Source organism: Oreochromis niloticus, linkage group LG7, assembly GCF_001858045.2.
Source record: "Oreochromis niloticus isolate F11D_XX linkage group LG7, O_niloticus_UMD_NMBU, whole genome shotgun sequence".
In the NCBI taxonomy this organism is placed as follows: Eukaryota; Metazoa; Chordata; class Actinopteri; order Cichliformes; family Cichlidae; genus Oreochromis; species Oreochromis niloticus.
The window spans coordinates 32289023-32307886 of record NC_031972.2 but is presented as its reverse complement, the minus strand read 5'-3'; the positions used below and the strand labels follow the sequence as shown (position 1 = coordinate 32307886).

Below are 18864 nucleotides of genomic sequence, written 5' to 3'. Positions count from 1 at the left end.
TCTTGCGTTTTTTTAAGTAATGGGTCGTAATTTTAAAGAAAATGACATGATTTTTTACAAACATGATTAACTTTAATATCAGATTAAACTAACTTGATTTTTAAGGAATTTTAAAGAATGTCAATTTCTAATTCACATCGATGTAACCACAGTAACGAGGTCTGCCCCTTTAAATCACAGTCTGTAAACAAACATGGCCGCGTTATAGTGGCTCCGAGCTCCACAAATCGAAAGAAAGAAGTTCACTTTTTGTCGGTACACTTTGGAACTGCACAACCAATTAAAGTGTTAAATATTGGTAGCTGAAACTAATAAATTTATCGGTGCGGCGTTTTTTGGCGATAATGAATTGTCGCAACAACCAACGTTTTACGGCAGTGGAGTTTAAGTTTGATTGGACGCTTTGTACCGTAAACCGTGTCGGTTATAGAACACATGGGACGGAGCTGAGGTAGCGTGTGCATCTGAAATGTGAGTTAACTGCTCGAAAAAATCATGTTTACGTCGTTATGTTATAACAAAATGCTATTTTTATTTGCGTAATAACAGTTGCTAACTTGTGTTATTTATGTTATTTGCTAAGTAGCTTGGGTAAAAGCACCAGAAGCGCTTTATGGATCGAAAACACACTTTAAAACTGTTATAACTGATGGAAAAGTGGTTCATTAAAACTAAAATTTAAGCAGAGTGTCGTCATTAACAGCACGGGAAGAAAAAAGGCTTGGTGTAGTTTCTTGTCTGTGGTTCTAGATTAACGCCTTAATAATTTACAAAGTGAGGAATAAAATAGTTGGCAGAGCCAGTAAGTGTATCACAGGGAAAGTTCCCATCTGAAAGTCTTCTAAAATCCACATGAATCTACTTCTGATGTCCTAAATGTGAGACGTGGAGAAGGTTTTGAAAAAACTGTGTTCTTGTCTCAGAAGCTCGGCTTTCTGTTTATTTTTATTCTGAAGCTAAAAGGCCAGGTCAATGTTTCTAAAGCCAAAATTGGGACCCCCCCCCCCCCCCCCCCACTTGTATTGTCGTCTGGTACAATGATTGTATTGTCAGATGAAGGCACTTTTGAACTTCACACCTACATTTATTGCTTTGCAGAAAGCTTCAATAGCTCATAACTTAAATCCAATTAGAATCAGAGAAACATTATCGTCAGACACTTTCGCCCAGTCCAACAAAGCTTCTCACTGCCTCGGTAAGATGATAAGGAATACTTTATTTTTCCCATATTTGGTTATTTGTTAAAGCAGTTTAAATAATGATCAGATACTACTAATATTTATTATTATTATCAACACCTGTCAGGTGCTTCAGATATATTGCGTTATAGAGGGTGATAGCATAGCAGTTTTTAGTTCTCATCAGTTGCAATCACAGAACCAGTCTTCCTGATTCCAGTTCGTAGAGTCTGTTATTATCACCAGCTCTAGTGCTGCTTCTCCTGCAGATCACAGCAAAGTACACTGTACTCGCAGTAAGTGATGGATAGAAAATGTCATCATCACTTTGCTGCACACAGTGAAGGATTGTGGTGCCTGCTAAGCCTCTTGTTGTATACAGCCTGAGTGTGACAGCATGAGCGGTCACTCAGTGGTTTGATGAGTATGAAAGATATATTGATCACATGCTAGCCATAGCCAACAAATTTCAACCCAGATAACCGCTTGTGGGAGATTGGCGTTCCATCCTTTTTTTTTTCTACTTTGATTTGTCACCTGCGTGTATGTGACTTGTTAATCTTCCTACTCTTGTCTCACTTTCTCTTTCAGACACACATTAGGATGGAAACTCAATCAAAAAAACCTTTTTCTCCTAAAAATGGGAAGAAGTTCATGCAGAAAGGAAAAGGAAAAGGTAAAGCATCTTTTACAACAATGCTTCCACGCTTCATCACATCAAACCAGTTTTGTGATTGGGTTGTCTCATTTTGCCCAGATTCCACAGGGACCAAATTTGGTGGAAAACCAGGCAGCAAAAAGCCCTTCAAACAGTACAACAACGCAGAGAGGAAGAGCCGACCGGGGAAGGGCCGGGATGGTGGCAAGAGAGAAACAAAGTTTTCTTTCTCTAAAGGAGGAAAGAGGAAACTGACAGATGCTAAAGATGAAGGAGGAGAGGGTGAAGGTGAGGAAATATCTTCTCTTTCCAGACCAAATCTGACACTGCCTGTAGACACTGGAGTTGGTTGTATATCATGAACTGAGCATAATTAACACACATACATTCTGCACATATACAGCACGTTATCAGCTCACTGCTTTTTAGTTTTAGAGTAAAAATAAATAAATACATGAGACGGACTCTATGTGCTACAGCGTGGATAGTCTGGCTGCTGAAACGACACATTCTGCTCTAAATCACTGATTCTGTTTTCGGCTCCTCCTGAGAGACTTTCTGTTAGAGGACGGCCTTCAAAAGCAAAAGTTCTGTTTCCTCTTTTGTGTGAGATCAGGTCCTGTGGCTAAGAAGGTGAAGAAAGGTGGGTTTAAGCCAAATGAGAAGCTCACAAAGGAGGAGCTGAAGAAGAACAGGCAACAGAGAAAGAAGGACCTGAAGAGGAGCCGACAGGAAGCTGAGAGGAAGGACATGTTCGAGATCATCAATCAGTCCAAACATATGTGGGGAGACCTCAGGAGGTACATGTACACACAGACTCACAGGGTTGGAGACAAGGCCGTCGTTTGTGTTGCTGCGGTTGGTTCAGTATCGGATGTTTGTGTCAACAGGAAGAACTGCGAGAAAGACCTGAAGAAGAAACTGCTGAGAGAGCTCCGAGACCTGATCCATGGAAAAGTCAAACAGGTTCGTCTGTTTGTTAGAAACTGCACATTTGGATTTTTTTTATTTTTAAACCTGTCTAACTTTTCTTTAAAATGAACCCATCCTCAGATGACCATATAATGGACATCCACTCTTGTTGACATCATACAGAGCCAAGAGTGGGAAAAAAACCTTCCTGAATCCTGATCATTTGGCTCACAGGGATTACTTGTACATACACTAGCCTAATCATATATGACAGAAAACAAAAACAAACGGGATAGGCTCCCATTAAGATGTACCTTTTTAAAATATAGTTAGGGTCATATTCTCTTAGGATTGATTATCATGTCTGCAGTTGACTCAGCAAGTAAACAAGCTTAAAAGTGGACACATGGAACACAAAACATCATAAAAACAAAAGAAAACCAGCAGATTCTTGGATTTTGTCTTTATTTTATGGAATAATTCGGATTGTTACGTTACTGTGCTCTCTTTCCCCCAGATGGCGTTTGCTCACGACGCCGTGCGAGTGCTGCAGTGTTACATTCAGTTCAGCAACCACGAGCAGAGGCAGGAAGTGTTTGAGGAGCTCAAAGGTGAGGATCAAAGTTTCATCTACTGTCTTTGCAAGTGTTACAGTCTGTCTGTGAGTTTCGTCAAATTCTGAGCTTTTTCATCACCAGTTAAACTACATTCAAAGGTGACATCTAGAAAATATCCCAAATACAGACAGAATGGGCTGTGGGCATTTAGCAGTTCTGGATTTTACTGTGATAGTGCATAGTTTTCCCTTTTCTCTTTTTTGTTTTAACTTTTTATTCTTGCACAGAAGAAATTTTAGAAGTGGCAAAGAGGCTTTTAGCAAGAAAGGGAAATCACAAGTTGTCCACACATGGCGCTTTAGCCATCCAGAATCTGAGAAATGACTGACGCGCACGAGCAATGTACGTTCATTTTTATGCTGACATAACGGGTGTGAGGGGGTTTTGGTTTTTATGGAGTTTTCCTGTTTTTTCTGACATTTTGGTGAACAAAATTGTCCCTAGGACCACTATTGGGACTTTCTCTGTGGAGCTTTGCATGTTCTTTCTGTGCTTGCGTGGGTTCTCTCTGTTTACTCCAACTTCTTCCCACAGTCCAAAGACATGTATTTAGCAGGGTTAGGTTAATTGCTGATTTCCTATTGGCCATAGGTGTGACTGAATGTGTGAATGGTTGTTTGTCTTTCTCTGTTAGCCCTGTGACAGACTGCCGAGCTGTCCAGGGTGTACCTGTGCCTCTTGTCTGGGATAGCCTGGGATAGGCTTCAGCCCTCCCGCAGCCCTGATAAGGATAAGCGGAAAAGGATGGATGAATGGGGAAAATGTCTTATATGTTTGAGTAAATGGGACTCCAAACCAGCAAAACTGGTTAAAAATATTAGAATTCTAGTGAGGTTCCTTTGGACCTTTTCAATACTCATGCAGAAACGGCCCTGATAACTTTACTGTTGACGAATGATTTTTGGGTCGAGTGGGTTTTCACTGCTACTTCTCCCCAGAAAATTTACATTTTTGTCATTTATCAAAACCATCAGAAGTCTATCAGCGCCAAAGTCATGCTGGTTGATACTGAAACCACCACATTTTTCCAAACACCTCATGAATAGGCAGCACATTTTCCGTTTAACATAGAAATTTAATAAATGAGACGTAAGTAGATATATAAAGATCCAGTTATACGTCGTGTCCTTGTTTTCTTTTAACAGATGACATCCTGAGTTTGAGCAAGTCACAGTACGGCAGACATGTGGTGAAAAAGCTGCTGATGTACGGGTGAGTCAGCTTAGAGGGTTTTTTCCCCTTTCTGCAGATGCCTCTTGAAACAGGTGTTTCTATTATGTTGTTCAGTCAGTTTAAATGAATTCAGCTAAATATGACAGAATAAACTGCTCAGCAGCTACAATGAAGTTCTGCAGTAGATAAGTGTTATTTTAGGCATATTTATTATTTATGTCTTTACTTCCCCCACAGGAACAAGGAGCTGGTGGCAGCAGTGATTAACAGGTTTAAAGGCCATGTGCGACAGATGCTCCGGCACGCCGCTGCCTCATCCATCATCGAGTATGCGTACAATGACAAAGCGGTGCTCGCACAGAGGCTCATGCTCACAGATGAGCTGTACGGCAACACCTACACTGTCTGCAAGGTAAACACACACACAAAGGCTCGAAAATATTGTTTTATATCAGCGCCACCAGAGGGCAGACAAACACACCGACCACTATTGTGATTATTATTTTTAAAAGGTGCGTTTATTCATTGCTGGTGTGCGTTTCTTTGTCCGTGTCCAGTCGTATGAGTTCAACACCCTTGAGAAAGTTGTGAGGACGAACCCGGACAAGCTGAACAACATCATCGATGAGATGAAGCAGGTTCTCACACCCATGGCCCAGAAGTAAGACCAGAAAAAGAATCACCTGCGAAGTTTGATTATGAAGTCATTTGCAAATGTTTTCTGACAGAATTTAGTTAAAGGTTTCAGTTTTTGTTAAACTAATGAATAAAGCAGTTCACATTAAGTTGAGGTAAAATGGCAAAAGAGTCAATAAAAACAATGTTTAAAATGTTTTTCCTAAAGATGAGAACAAATCTGAGCTGATGTGGAAACTTTGATTTGGTTTGAGTCACTTTTCTCGTCTGAATATAATTGTTTTAGATGAATTAAAACCTAAAAGAAAGTTAAAGTTATAAAATTTCACTAATGAACTTAAAAGTTACAAATAAAATCTTGAAGTTGATTCGTCCACACGTATTTGAGGTTTTGTAAGTGAGCGAGAGAGATGTTACAAGCTGTTTTAGACATTTGTACGCACACAAAGGTTTTTGAAAGTCAGAATTTTTGGATTCTTGAGCTGAACTCTTTCAGGTTTGGATGTACGCATTTGTAAAATAGTTTTAGGTCAGATTTGGTATTTTAGTTATAGTTTAGTTTTTAGTTTTAGATATAGTTTTATTTTATGTTCAGGGCTGGACCACAGACCACCACAGACACACGACTCTTTTTCTCCCAGTATTCAGCCTGAGGGGCTAAAATGGCTCTTTGGTGCTGGAGACCCCTGATTTACACCTAAGTTACTGTCATTCTTTTCACTCAAAGTTTGCACGTCGTGCATATGGGTGGAAGAGGGAGGTGATTTTACGTGTTTGAATCATAGGCCCCAGTTTTGAAAAATGAAGCACTGGTTTAGTCCTAGGTGAGAGTGGCCTACATCAGCTGGCACCACTGTGGATTTTCTACCATTAGAAATTAAAGGTTAAAGGTTTAACCTCTTTTGGAAAGGCACAAATATTCTGTCCAAACTTTTTAATCTTCAGACCAAAGCTCACAGAAGCTATCAGATGGATTTCAGATATGTTTAACTGAAATCGGCTGCAAAGCTGTCAAACAGGAAGTGAGGTCGTATGCCAGGCTTGCTGTATGGGTCAAATGGAATGATGAAAAATGAATCTTAAGTGGAAGTGCCAAAAACTGCAGTTGCTCCATTGAAATTCTATTTATATGTTATTTTATCTGGATGTTTTGTTAATCACTTGGACTCTTTTTCGTATTTCAGGGAACAAGTGATCAAACACTCTCTGGTCCACAAAGTCTTCCTGGATTTCTTCCAGTGTGCTCCTGAGAAACAGAGAACGGTGAGCCTCTTTTTAAAGTTTCCATGTATTAAAGAACAGAAGCTGAATATCGCTGCTGCACCAGAACTAAAAATGGAATAATAATTGTTTCTCCTTGCTCTGTGTTTGTTGCGATGCGAGCAGGAGATGATCGAGTCCATCAGACAGTCGGTCGTCTACATGGCCCACACTCACGACGGAGCTCGAGTGGCGATGAACTGCTTGTGGCACGGCACGGCCAAGGTGTGCACACGCTCAACTTGCAACAGCTTCACATGCACATACAGGAGTTCTGTTGTTACAGACATTTGAGAAGCAGCCTTCACTCTTTTCTTTTTTCCTCCATGGGAGTTATTTAAAAAAGGAAGCAGCGCTCTTACTTATTCTGCTCAAAAACAAACTTTTGGGCTCAAAATACACGAAGAGAGAGCCTGATTGGATTTTGTTTGCATAAAAAGTCTCTAGTACCCAGTTTAAAATCGGTGGCATAAATGACCTCAAGTAATCACCTGTGCTTATTTATCCATCCCTGAGGTTAGCAGGAGGAGTAAGCGAGTACAGGTAACAGGGTAAAAGGGTTGCAGGTCCATCCACTGTGACCGCTATAAAATAAAGGTTAGGCTGAAAGTTTTTTTTATTATTACCTACATTATCAGAATTATTCCATGTACCACAAGCCAGGGTAAACTGATGTTGTGGTGATCAAAGATATTTTCTTCTGCGGTGTCAGCAGTGATGTGGACGCTGTGTTGATCTCTTGTGGTGAAGGCGGAGCTGAGCGTAAAAGTGAAGCTGTCAGTTCAGTGGTGCATCTACACTCTTACCCTCAAGTTCTGGGTAGAACCCAAAAAATGAATGGAAATGAGTTTCCTCTGGAAGATGCAAGATGGCCTGTTCTTCATTAGAATAGGGGTGAGCTCAGAGTAGAGCTTTATTCATTGAAAGAAGCTAGTTGAGGTGATTCATGCATCTGATTAGGATTCCTGATGGAGGCTTCCTGGATGTCCTGGGGCAGACCCAGGATACACCAGAGGGATTGTACTCTCAGCCGGCTTGGAATGGCTGCTTTTCCCACCACATCAGCTGGAAGACGAAGTTCTGGGCTTCTCTGCTTGAACCACATTCTGGTCAAGTGGCAGAAGATGGATGATCGTAATTATTTCCCAACATGCCAGCTGCACTTAAAGCTTCTTCAGTTCCCCATAATCTTTAGATTGGCACCATCCAAACTTAATATTTATGTAACTGATGTCGATGACTGGCAGGAAATGGAACAGTCTGCTTCGTAAAGTCATTGTTTTATTTTTTGTTTCAGGACCGAAAAGTCATCATAAAAACTATGAAGACCTACATGGTGAAGTTTGCCATGGTGAGTTCATTAAATCACGTGTTGATTGATTAAACCAAAAGCTAAGTTTATATGTTAACACATGCATGTCTGCAGGTCAATTAAAGTGTGGTATAATCAGTTTGGATGTTTTAGTGTAGTGTAAAACAGCTTCATGGTTTTATCTCTGCCAAAAAATAATCACTGCTTTACTTTATATTCTCACCTCCACTTCTACGTCTCATTAGTCTTATTTTTCTTGTGGATTTCTGTCAGTGTTTCAGAAGTTTTGTGATGAGATTCTCGGTTCTTGATGTATCTTCTAAAATGTCTAAGACAGCTTGTTATGTGCACAATTGTTCAAAACTAGAAAATAGCACCTGGTTATTATATCTCTTTAAAGTTGCATTGTTCAGAAATGAAAATTCCTCAGAGTGAGTAAGAGTGTGGACTGATATATGTATTTATCCACAGGGGGAGTTTGCTCACCTGGTTCTTTTGGCCATATTCGACTGTGTGGACGACACCAAGCTGGTCAAACAGGCCGTGCTCTCAGTAAGTCAAATGCAAAATACTTCATTGGTATGCAGACTCAAATGTTTTTGGAGCCCAGCAGGAATCTGTAAACTGACTAGAGAGTGCAGAGAAAAATGACTGTGAGTGGCCTGAGCCAAAGTGCAAGTCTGTCTGAACAGGAAGGAGGGCAGACACGCACTGCCTCAGCAAAAGAAACCTTAGCTTCAGACTAGGATGGTTCCTGGACTCATATGGTCCTGACTGGGAGGGGAAAGAGTGCAAAGCATGACATGTTTAAGAAGTATCCCCATTAAAACCTCCTTTGTGTCCCACCTTTCCAGGAGATCCTAGAATCTCTGGATGAGGTCGTAGGTAACAAGTACGGTAAAAAGGTTCTGGTGTACCTGCTGAGCCCCAGAGACCCGGCTCACCTGCTGCCGGAGATCATCAAGGTGTTGGAGCAGGGAGACGGAAACGCACACAGGTAACAGCAATATGGACGGTTTTGTTTAATCCAAGAAAGTAAAGATAAATAGTAATGCTGACATATAAAAGTCTGAGATGGAGTGAACGTCACATGTTTCTGCTCTGTTCAGTAAAAAGGACAAAGCAACTCGGAGGAAGGAGCTGCTGGAGGTTGTCTCCCCACCTCTGCTGGAGTACCTGTGCAACAACGCAGCTGCCATGGCGATAGACAAGGCGACCAGCGTCACCATCAGCGACATCTTGGCGTCTGCTTGTGGGGACCTGCGGCCCGCCATGATGGCTGTGGCTCAGCTGGCCAATCAGGAGCTGGTGCCAGGAGGGATTAAAGGCGAGGTGTGTGACAGCAGTTAGAAACCAAGCACAAAAGTGTCAACATTTAAACAACAAATATGAATATGAAAGGATTTTTTTAACTTGGATATTCACTAAAAGAAGCTTTGATGGTGACTTTGATGTGCTGTGCTCTTTGTGCCCTCTGTAGCTTCACATGGCAGAGCATCCAGCAGGACACCTGGTGCTGAAGTGGCTCATAGAGCAGGACGTCACGCTGGCAGAGGCCGGCAAGGAAGGTAAGGACACACTGACACACACAGTAAACTGGTTTTAATAAGAATGTTGTTGAATTCATATCTGATTTAAGGTCATTTCTGACAGTGTGCTGAGCATTTAAAAAAAACCTGTTTAAGTGGGTTTCTTACATTAGCTTGTGTTATTTTCACACAAACTCCAGACATTTGCAGGGGAATCAGGCTGGGTTCAGATGTGTTCACAATGCTGGAAACACTTTGCGTTGTTTAGACAAGCAGGCAGGACACATGGCACCTGCTTGGAAGCAGCAGCTGTCACACTTCTTGCAAACCGCCAGGTTAAAGACCAGCTAATGCATGATTCAACTGAGCTGGACATTGTGTTCTCATTGGCACCTCTCTAGAGCAATGTCTCCAAAAGTTAATGGCCACATGTGAAAACAGCTTAGCGCCTGTCCCCTCTAACCCGATTGAGGCTTTAGTCAGTTATAGCTATGGATCAAAAGAGAGAAGTGAACTTTTTAAAAACATGAATACACTGGAGGCAGACAGGTGGTATTCAGTGGACTAAAAGCCAAACACAACTTTGGAGTGTGTCTCTGCTGAGCTGAACAACAGAACCACAGAGTTCACCACAAACTGCAATACTCCTACATACCTGCAGGAAAATCACTTCACATCAGAGCTAGAAAGTGGAAACTATATATCTTGTTATCTCTTGTCTCTGTCTTGTTCATCTCTGCCTGTCTGTTTTACCCTCTCAGAGCGATTTGGGAGGATCCTGGTGGACACAGTAGGAACAAATAAGATGAAGAGCTGGGCCAAAGTCAACAGAGGAGCCATGGTGCTCTGCAGGTCGGTGAACAAACATTTCTATCACTTCAGAGGATGTTTCTTGAGGGCTGTATAACAACTGAAGTTCAGCTCAGTCAGTCTTTTTATTAGCTGGCTGGACAACAACTAAAACCCCAGTCAGGGATGAGGGGTATCATAATGTCAAACATCACATGACTCATCTATAGCACAAAATAACCTGATGATAAAATGGTAATTAAAAATCTATCAAGAGCATAAAAATCTAAAAGTAAGAGCAGATAATCGATAGTGATTTTAAAACATGCTCAAAGAACCAGGGAAACATGGCACTTCCAGCTGGTTTTAAACTGAAGATAACCATGCATTTGTTCTACGGACCAGCAGGGGGCGACTCTTATCACAAAGAAACCATTTGCCCTCTTTTTTTGTAAATTAAAGTTTTGGGTTTTTTTTCTCTTTGCAGTTTGCTGAACAGCTGTGACAAGTCTGTTGCTGCGGAGGTGAAGGCGGCACTGCAGTCCATCAGGTCGGAGCTCAGCAGCATCAGCAACAACAAAGGCGTGGAAATCCTGCTGGAGAATCTGAACAAGTAGACCTTTCTCTTCCAAACAAACTGCTGATTTTTAACCCATCGCTGCCTCTATGGCACCAACACCTGCATGACTGCGAGCAATTGAAGCAGCAAATGGGAACATTTTTCAGGAAGTGGATACAACCTGACACACTGATATGTAATTACAGTGGATGGGAATTTGTTTGGAATCTGGGAAATAAGGAAAAGTGTTTGGAAAAATGGTCACCGCTACAAGAAAACAGATTACAAACATGGACGAACAGCTGGCAGTTCAAAAGTCAACGGACAGCACACACAAATTCTCAGATAATCAGTTTCGAGTCCATTACTGTCTTTGAAACTCAGCACTTCATCATTTACATTAAAGCTTGAACTAAACAAATCTGGATGAAGTGATGGGTTTCATGGACAGAAGCTAAAACGTTTAGATACAGAGCTGATTAGTGAATGGGAAACGGCCTCTGTCTGTGATTGATGAGCTTAGCATGACTGAATGAATCATGACAAGATCTTCAAGAAATGAACAGAGAGGTCTCTTATACTTACTGTAATTATAAGAGAAAATCCTGCTTATTTTATGCTTGGGGTCTCTCCAATTGACTTGAGTTTAAAATCTGTGTTCAGTCCAACACTCTGCAGGTCATTGAAAGCACAGAAAAGTAAAACCATGTGCATTAACATGACAAAGCCCCAAGTTTTTTGGTAAGTTGTGTGAACTAGGATTCATTTGGTCAGCCTTCAGATTTGTTTTGTAAGATTTTATATGTTGTAAGCATCAGCTACAAAGTTTATGTGTTTGCAAAATAAAGACTATTGTGAGAATTATCATAACGTGAATTATGATTTTTTTTTTTTAAATAAGAGATTTATTTATGTGATGGTGACACAGAACTCCAAATATGAGTGTGAGCAAGCAAGTAATCAACAAGCATAGTTAAAGTAGACTTTAAAATGTTGGTTGATTTCAGTGAGCTGAAGGACCTGTCACATTTCTGCCATAGATATTGTTCCAGTGGTTGGTGCTCATGGTAAATAGACTGGTAATACCTGTGAGATAAATAATTTTGAACTCTGAATCATGCAAAGCCACTCCTGTAGAACCCAAGAATAAAAATATGGAGGCGGAAATGAATTTAACAGGTCCTCTTTGACAGTGTTATGCATGTAATTTGACTACATCACTGTTTTTTTTAATGTTGCTTTCCTGTGAAGGAACCTGGCTCAATCCTTCTTTTCGCCATTTGAAAAAAGAAATTGCTTCAAAAAAATCTGATATTTTATAAAAGTTGTTGGCTCCAGAGATGCAGTTAATATTTTGAGGATAGCAATTTCTGTACACAAACTGTTGAAGACAAGATAATGAGAAACAGTTTTATTCTTACAGAGACTCATGGGGCAGATAAACAGGTCTCTCAGGCTCTGTCCAGATGTCGGATGTTTCAATGTTATCTGGTCCCATGTTGTGGATGGAGGCTTTAACAGCTTCACCACAGACAGGTTTGGAATAAATAAACACCTTTAATTCAGAGGACTTTTTTTTTTTTACTTCAAGAATGGGAATTGCAATTACAAAAAAACAAAAACTTGTACAACAATAATAAGCAAAAGTGATACTACATATAAATTTGGCCACAGCCCTCCTTCAAGGTTATCTCCTTTTGCACCACTGAACTGCTTCCAGTGCTGCTTTCAGTTTGGGTCACTCTCTAGAAGTCCTGTCCTGATCATTTGAAATCCCTTCTGTGTAAAACTAACTGTTGACTTTTGTGCCAAGGATCATTGCTGGTGAGGGTTGAGACCTGGGATACATCAATGTGACCAGGAGCATTTGTGGGAGTGTTCATGAACAGAGGCAGATATTCCTCTACAAAAGGTATTTAAACCTTGGTTAACAATAAATTTGGGGGCTTGTCCAGGATCGGTACTTCTTGCCTATAACCTGAATTTTTGTTGCTACCCAGCTCACAAAGCTGAAACATAAAATTGAGACTGACATCAGATCATTTAGAAATGTGAGTTTTTATTCAATTTCTAAATAATCTAAGTTTACATACAGAAAAAGAAATTTAAAAACTGCAGCCAGGAGAGCATGACCTAGTAAGAAGAAGTAGTGTTGCATTAAAAACCAACTAAGCCAGTTTATCAGGACCATGGTTATCTGTTAAGGTTGTGCACCCCCAAAGGTTTGCACTGCAAAGCCAATAGGTGCAGGTAGCACAACAGAGCAAGAGCATAGTAACCAAACCACCTGTGTTTTTTTTGTTGTTTGTTGTTTGTTTTTTTAATGGGCAGGATTACATCATGTATAATGGGAGGATGGATGAAAATTTGCATAAATAAACAGGTTTGTCAATTCAGTGGCCAGAAAGTCCTCAAGTTTGACTGCTGGAAGCTGTTTCACTGAAATGTCTCTTGCCACATTAGTTTCCACTTCCACCGGTGCTAGCATCTGAACAGTCAAATAGTTCTATTATGAACAATAATATTGCTCTGAACATTGTGAGAACAAGTTGTAAAAATAACTGAATAACCTGAAAAAAGAGGTAGAATGACAAGTACAATTCCTGGTGTCTATTTACCTGTGCACCCTCTAACTGATATCAGAAAAGTGTTGTTGGTGGAGGAAGTTTCCAGCAGCATCTCACCATCCAGCAGCTCATCCAGATAGAGTCTAGTTGTTATGGAAATTTCAGGTACTGTGCAGTATGTGTGATCAGGAACCTGATGTCACAAACACATGTTTCAGGATTTTAATTCTTCTCTTACAACTTCTACAAGGTACTGTCATCACTTTTGGTGAATGGTGTCATCACAGAACTCTGAGAACTTCTTTGCTGCCCTCCTGGCAAAGCCCACCTTCCCACGAGCCTTGGTCACAGTAGTGTACTCGTGGGCCTTGAGCTTGGCGTAATAATCAGAGAACTTATTGTAGAGGACGGAGATGGGCATGCCATTGAGAATGATGCCAAAGGAGATGCAGGCGAAGGCAAAAATACGTCCAAGGTTGGTCTCTGGGTACATGTCACCATAGCCCACTGTGGAAATACTCACCTGAGGGGTGAAAGAGACAATAACTCTAAAGATTCAAAGGTAGAGCTTGAATGACTTTAAGTAGGATTTACTGAAACATTTCTTTCTTTTTTCCCACCACACAAACACTTACTTGTATACAGTGTTATGTTGTATCTAAAACACTGGTTCTAAAATGGTGTCTTTGGGGATTCTGTGACAACCATACAAAAAATACACCTTGCTTGCCTTAATTGGCAAAGATTCAACAAGTTGCTGGAAACATTTCTCAGAGATTTTGGTCAATATTAAGATGATAGCATCAGATTTGTTGGACTTACATCCCTGATGCAACTCTCCTGTTCCACCATTTATTTGCATTAATGAGCAGTTGAACAAGTGTACGTAACAAAATTGTTGGTGTGTATTTGTGTGTCGACTCACAGCAGCCCACCACCATGCGTGTGGCATGGAGGTGAAGTTGGTGTTGTAGCTATCGTGCTCCACTGTGTACACCATGGCTGAAAACATGAAGATTCCCATGCCGATAAAGAGCAGCAAACATCCCACCTGGAGAAATATTTTAGAGCAATTTCAGCATTTTGTTAAACACTTTCTTCATATTTCTCTCAACCTGCAGATAAACCCTGACCTGCTGGTAGCACTGTCTCAGCGTGAAGCCAAAGGCTCTGAGGCCCGTTGAGTGACGAGCCAGCTTCAAGATCCTGAAGATTCTCATCAGACGCATGATCCTCAGAACCTGCCCAACCTACAGAGAGGGAAAAAAACTATTAAACATGGATAAGACCACCATACTTAAAGTTTAACAACAACAACTCCCGTCTTTTCTTTACCTTCCCGACACGTGCTACTGTCTCAATGTCTCCAGAGTGCACATGGATGTCCTTGTCCTCAAAGCATTCCAGGATCATCTGCAAGTAGTGCGGCAGGATAGCGATCAGATCAACTGTGTTCAGCATGCTGCGTCCAAAACACTTCAGGTCAGGGGTGGAGATCAGGCGCAGCAGGTACTCCAGGGTGAAAAAGGTGATGCATAACGTCTCGACGTACTCGCCGTAGAACCTGCCGCTGGGCTCACCTGATGGCGTCTAGAACAGAGAATATAAAGTTACAGCTTCTGTTCTGAAACAATAAAGGATCAGTCATGGTTTTAGTGTTATAGACACCTTGTACTGCATCTCCTCCACGGTGTTGAGGGTCATAGCGACCAGCGACACCAGCACAAACATGGAGGATGCGACTGCCACTAGCTTGGCTGTGATCGAGGAGAACGGCATCTCCATTAGGTTCCAGATTTTCCTCCGGGTCTGCCCAAAGGCCATGCCGTTAAATAACACCTCATTCTCCTCGGTTTCTACCTGCAGGATGGAAATGCATCAGCAACAGCATAAAAACAGCATTTTTTATTTGTTTTTTAGAGGGGAGTCAAACTTGATGCTCACTAGAAACAACCAGAAAAATAGGCGGTATAAAAACATCTTATTTTTCATTGAGGACAAAACTAGACAAATCAAATATCAACACAAGTCACAAAGCTGAAACGCGCTTGAATTAAAGTAAAAAAACTGGCACAGCAAACTGTAATGGAAACATCTGTATAAATCTGTGCCAAGGAAAAGCTTATTCTCTTCTCCCCATCTGTCAAGACAGCAGAGCGGAGCGGTGATTTATAATGTAGGTCAAACAGACTCAGAGTCAGCCAGCAGATTACTGCCAAATCAGAGTTAAAAAAATAACTGCTGAACCAATGAGGCAGCAGCAGGTGATGAACCCATGACATTGTATTTTGCAGCACTGTTAAACATATGGAGTCGAACTGGTGGTAAAATAAATAAAGTCACTGATTACAAACCGCCTCCTGTGTCCTGTGGATTATCCACTTCTTACGGAGAAGGGTCTAACTTTTCTAGGCTGTGAGGACTGCAAATATGGCCATGGCAACATATATGTGTGTATTAAATTTAAAGACGGAAATCCCAAAAAGGGTCACAAGATAAACATGAGGGATCCTGACATGAGAGCTTGCACTTATTTTTAAAAAATATAAAAATAAAAAAAATCATATAAAAGCTACTTTTCCTATTTGCTCCTCCAACATTTAGCATCCATGAAAAAAGCTCCACCCACCTGTAGTTCAAAATATTTATTTATGAGGGGCAGCCAATCAGAAGAAAAATGGTTTAAAGGAAAGAGACAGGGAGCTATAAAGCTTGTTTCAGACAGATGGTGAACTGAGCGCCTGCACTATGGTGGGGTATAAGATGAATATTGTGAACTGTGAATCATGCAAAGCCTATTAAAGTCTATTAAACTGAGGTGAACTTGAGCACAATAATGTTTATTTATTACACACAATTTAAGTAAAAATGCAGAAAAAGTATGACATTACTCACCAGAGCACCCATCTCTGTGATCAACTGCTTCTGTATTTTCAGCTGCTCGTTCAGCTCGTCCTGCCTCTCTTCAAAGGAGATGCGGCAGCAGCGCTGGCTGTTTTTGATTCTGACGCCCCAGTAGTTTATCTCCTCCAGGAAGTTTCGGGGACACAGCTCGTCTTTAATCCACAACACTCCAGTTCTGACAGAGAGGAGAGAGACAGGAAAACAGCATCCATGATCATTCCAAGATATCACAAAGGAGATTAAAGTGTCCCTGTGTTGACTTATAACCTCACGTGTTTTATGTCACCTGTAGAAATTAAAGATGTTGTGGAAAATTGTTGGGTCGCGGTCAAAGAAGAACTCGTTGCGCTGGACGACGTAGTCATCACAGAGGTCCAGCTTCCTGCTGTGGTCTGTGTATGTGGCCAAGCGACCAATCCGAGTCTTCGGATACCTGGCGGCTAACCTGTAAGGTAGGTGATACACCTGAGAAATAAAAAGAGAATGAATCTCTTCTCTTTAGCATAGACATTTGAAAAAACATGGAAAAAAATTTCATTACAATTACAAAACACTAATATCACAAAAAACATGCATGTACAAAACCAGTTAAAAAATCCAGTTCTTATTCATTGCTCACAACTAGCACAGTTGTAAAACTTATAGTAGCTTTGTTTGGTGGCCTGTAGGTGGCGATATTTGCAGCTCTTCAACTTTCAAACCGAAGTTCCTCTAGTAACCACTTACAGGGAGTCCCATCCCCACAGGCTTCATATAAAAAATGCTCAACGTTACAGCATTATAAAGCATGTTTATCATTTGGTACAAAATATCATTTTTCTCTTCCTCCCTTCTGTGAGGGTCAATTTTTTTCTGTACTTCATCCATCTGAATAGTAGCGATATGGAGCTGGCTGCTACACCTCATCTTTACCAAACGAGACATGCATGTAGAGATCATCTAAGCAGGCTACGCCGTTGTTCTAGTCAACAAAAATCTAGTATTTTATTTCTCTGATGCTCTACTGTGTGCTGTAATCTGCTGATAAGACAGCACTCCACTGGTGGCCCAAAGACTAAGGATGAGTCTTCAAAATGCAGATTTGGAAACCAGCGGATGATATCATGGGGGCTAGATCCATCTTTTATATACAGTCTTTGGTTTTAACACTCTCTGATGACTGCGAGCTTTGGGTAGTCACTGGAAAAAGTCAGAGTGAACTCAGAGGAGACCTCCTAAATCTGTAAGTTTCTATGGGATTGGATCAGAACCACTGATTCCACGGGGTCAGCAGTAACATCTGAGCAAGACGCCTGTGACAGATATGCAGCTCACAGTCTGATAATGATGAACAAGTGCCTCTTCTGCTGCTTGTTAATAAGTGTCAGGTTCAGTCTTTCTAACAGTAAAATAAAAATATTAGCATTTATGCAAAAGTGAAGTGGAGTTACCGTTCCTCCAACATTGATGTTGAGAATGAAGTGTTTGGTTGGAGAATTCAGCAGGCGGGAGGGAGACACTGGCAATCGATCCTCCACCTCCTCGTTTTCATACTCGGCATAAATATCGTAGATGTCTCTACCAAGGTCCTTCAAAATATAACAAAACACAAAAGGAACAGAAAAACTGAAAAATATCAGCTTAGATATGATCATAGTAAAACAGTAGTAATGTGTTTGCTCATCAAAGTTCCAATTAGGGTTCTTTTTGCTCTACTATACACCAAACTAGGTGTACAGTAGTATCTTTTGTGTCATTTTTACCTTATTGGTTGCAGTGACAGATGACTTTCCAAACTTGTGAGATAAATAAGTGGCATGGTGGTTCACTAAATAGCATTACTGCCTCACATCATAGCAAGAAGGATCCCAGTTCACCTGGTCATCTACAGTCTTCTGTGTGGAGTTTGCTTTGAGTACTTCAGCAAATTTAAATTGAAGATTCTGAACTGGCTGTGGATTTCAGGAAAACAGTGCTTAAGGCAGATGGAACACCAAGTCCATTTCCACTTCCTGTTTGGCATCCTTGCCAAAGATTTCACTGAAGAGCTCCACATCTGTATATTTAAGTTCCAGTTTTACTTTAATGTTGCTGTTGATTTGTTGTTTATAGTAGACTGTACTATTTTTATTCGTTATCCTGCTGCTGTGAGATGACAATTTCCCCTGTGGGATCAATAAAGTACCCATCTACCTCTCCATATCTATCCATCCATGCATCCTACTTTATCTTATATTTGAGTCTTAGCTTGAGCACTAGAATGTTGTTCAATGCTGAAAAAACACAGCACCTGTAAAAACCTTGGAAGCTGTCTCAGCCTCACTGAACTTGTTGAATCTATACAAAAATTAACCAAAAGCCAAAGGTATAGCTCAAATCTATTTTTTAAAAATAGCTCCATCAAATCAAATCAATCCCAAATGGACCGAGTGACTGACCTGCATGGAGTTCCATGGTTTAACGAAGGCGCTGATCAAGTCCAGGTGTTCCACCGTTTCTTTGACCTCTTGAGTCCGGCTGCCGGGCTTGTAGCTGGAGAATAAACTCCTGCTTCGAGCTCTGAGGTGGTTAAACATGATCGCTGCTTTAAGTGTTAAGTGTAAACTGCACAGAGACACGTCGCATTCACAGACACATGCAGTAATAAAGAAATCATACTGTTCACACACATGCACGCAGCTGACAGAGAGATATCACACTCAGAGTGATGGGGGAAGTGATTCTCCTCGCCTAATGCTGCTGACTGAGATGATCCGGGTGCTTAAAGTTTTAAATACTATTATCCTCTTCT

The 18864-nt window shown here is 40.9% G+C and overlaps 2 protein-coding genes across 2 annotated transcripts; one reads left to right on the top strand and one right to left on the bottom strand.

The window, feature by feature from the left end:
- The first annotated feature begins 208 nt into the window (after positions 1-208).
- On the top strand, positions 209-11484 carry pum3 (pumilio RNA-binding family member 3). The gene is made up of 18 exons (XM_005470475.4): positions 209-471; positions 1770-1854; positions 1936-2124; positions 2453-2636; positions 2727-2802; positions 3266-3359; positions 4511-4577; positions 4776-4950; positions 5096-5199; positions 6359-6437; positions 6561-6659; positions 7732-7785; positions 8218-8298; positions 8601-8743; positions 8856-9078; positions 9227-9314; positions 10037-10127; positions 10552-11484. Exons 2-18 carry the CDS (start codon positions 1782-1784, stop codon positions 10679-10681), a joined length of 1950 nt encoding a protein of 649 aa, XP_005470532.1. The 5' UTR covers positions 209-471; positions 1770-1781; the 3' UTR covers positions 10682-11484.
- On the bottom strand, positions 11143-18816 carry kcnv2a (potassium channel, subfamily V, member 2a). The gene is made up of 11 exons (XM_025909214.1): positions 18512-18816; positions 17525-17662; positions 16381-16559; positions 16086-16269; positions 14859-15050; positions 14526-14780; positions 14324-14440; positions 14116-14241; positions 13519-13713; positions 13242-13383; positions 11143-13111 (listed from the first exon to the last, which is right to left on the bottom strand). The coding sequence occupies exons 1-11, from the start codon at positions 18647-18649 to the stop codon at positions 13083-13085; spliced, it is 1695 nt and encodes a 564-aa protein (XP_025764999.1). The 5' UTR covers positions 18650-18816; the 3' UTR covers positions 11143-13082.
- Between the last annotated feature and the right edge of the window lie 48 nt (positions 18817-18864).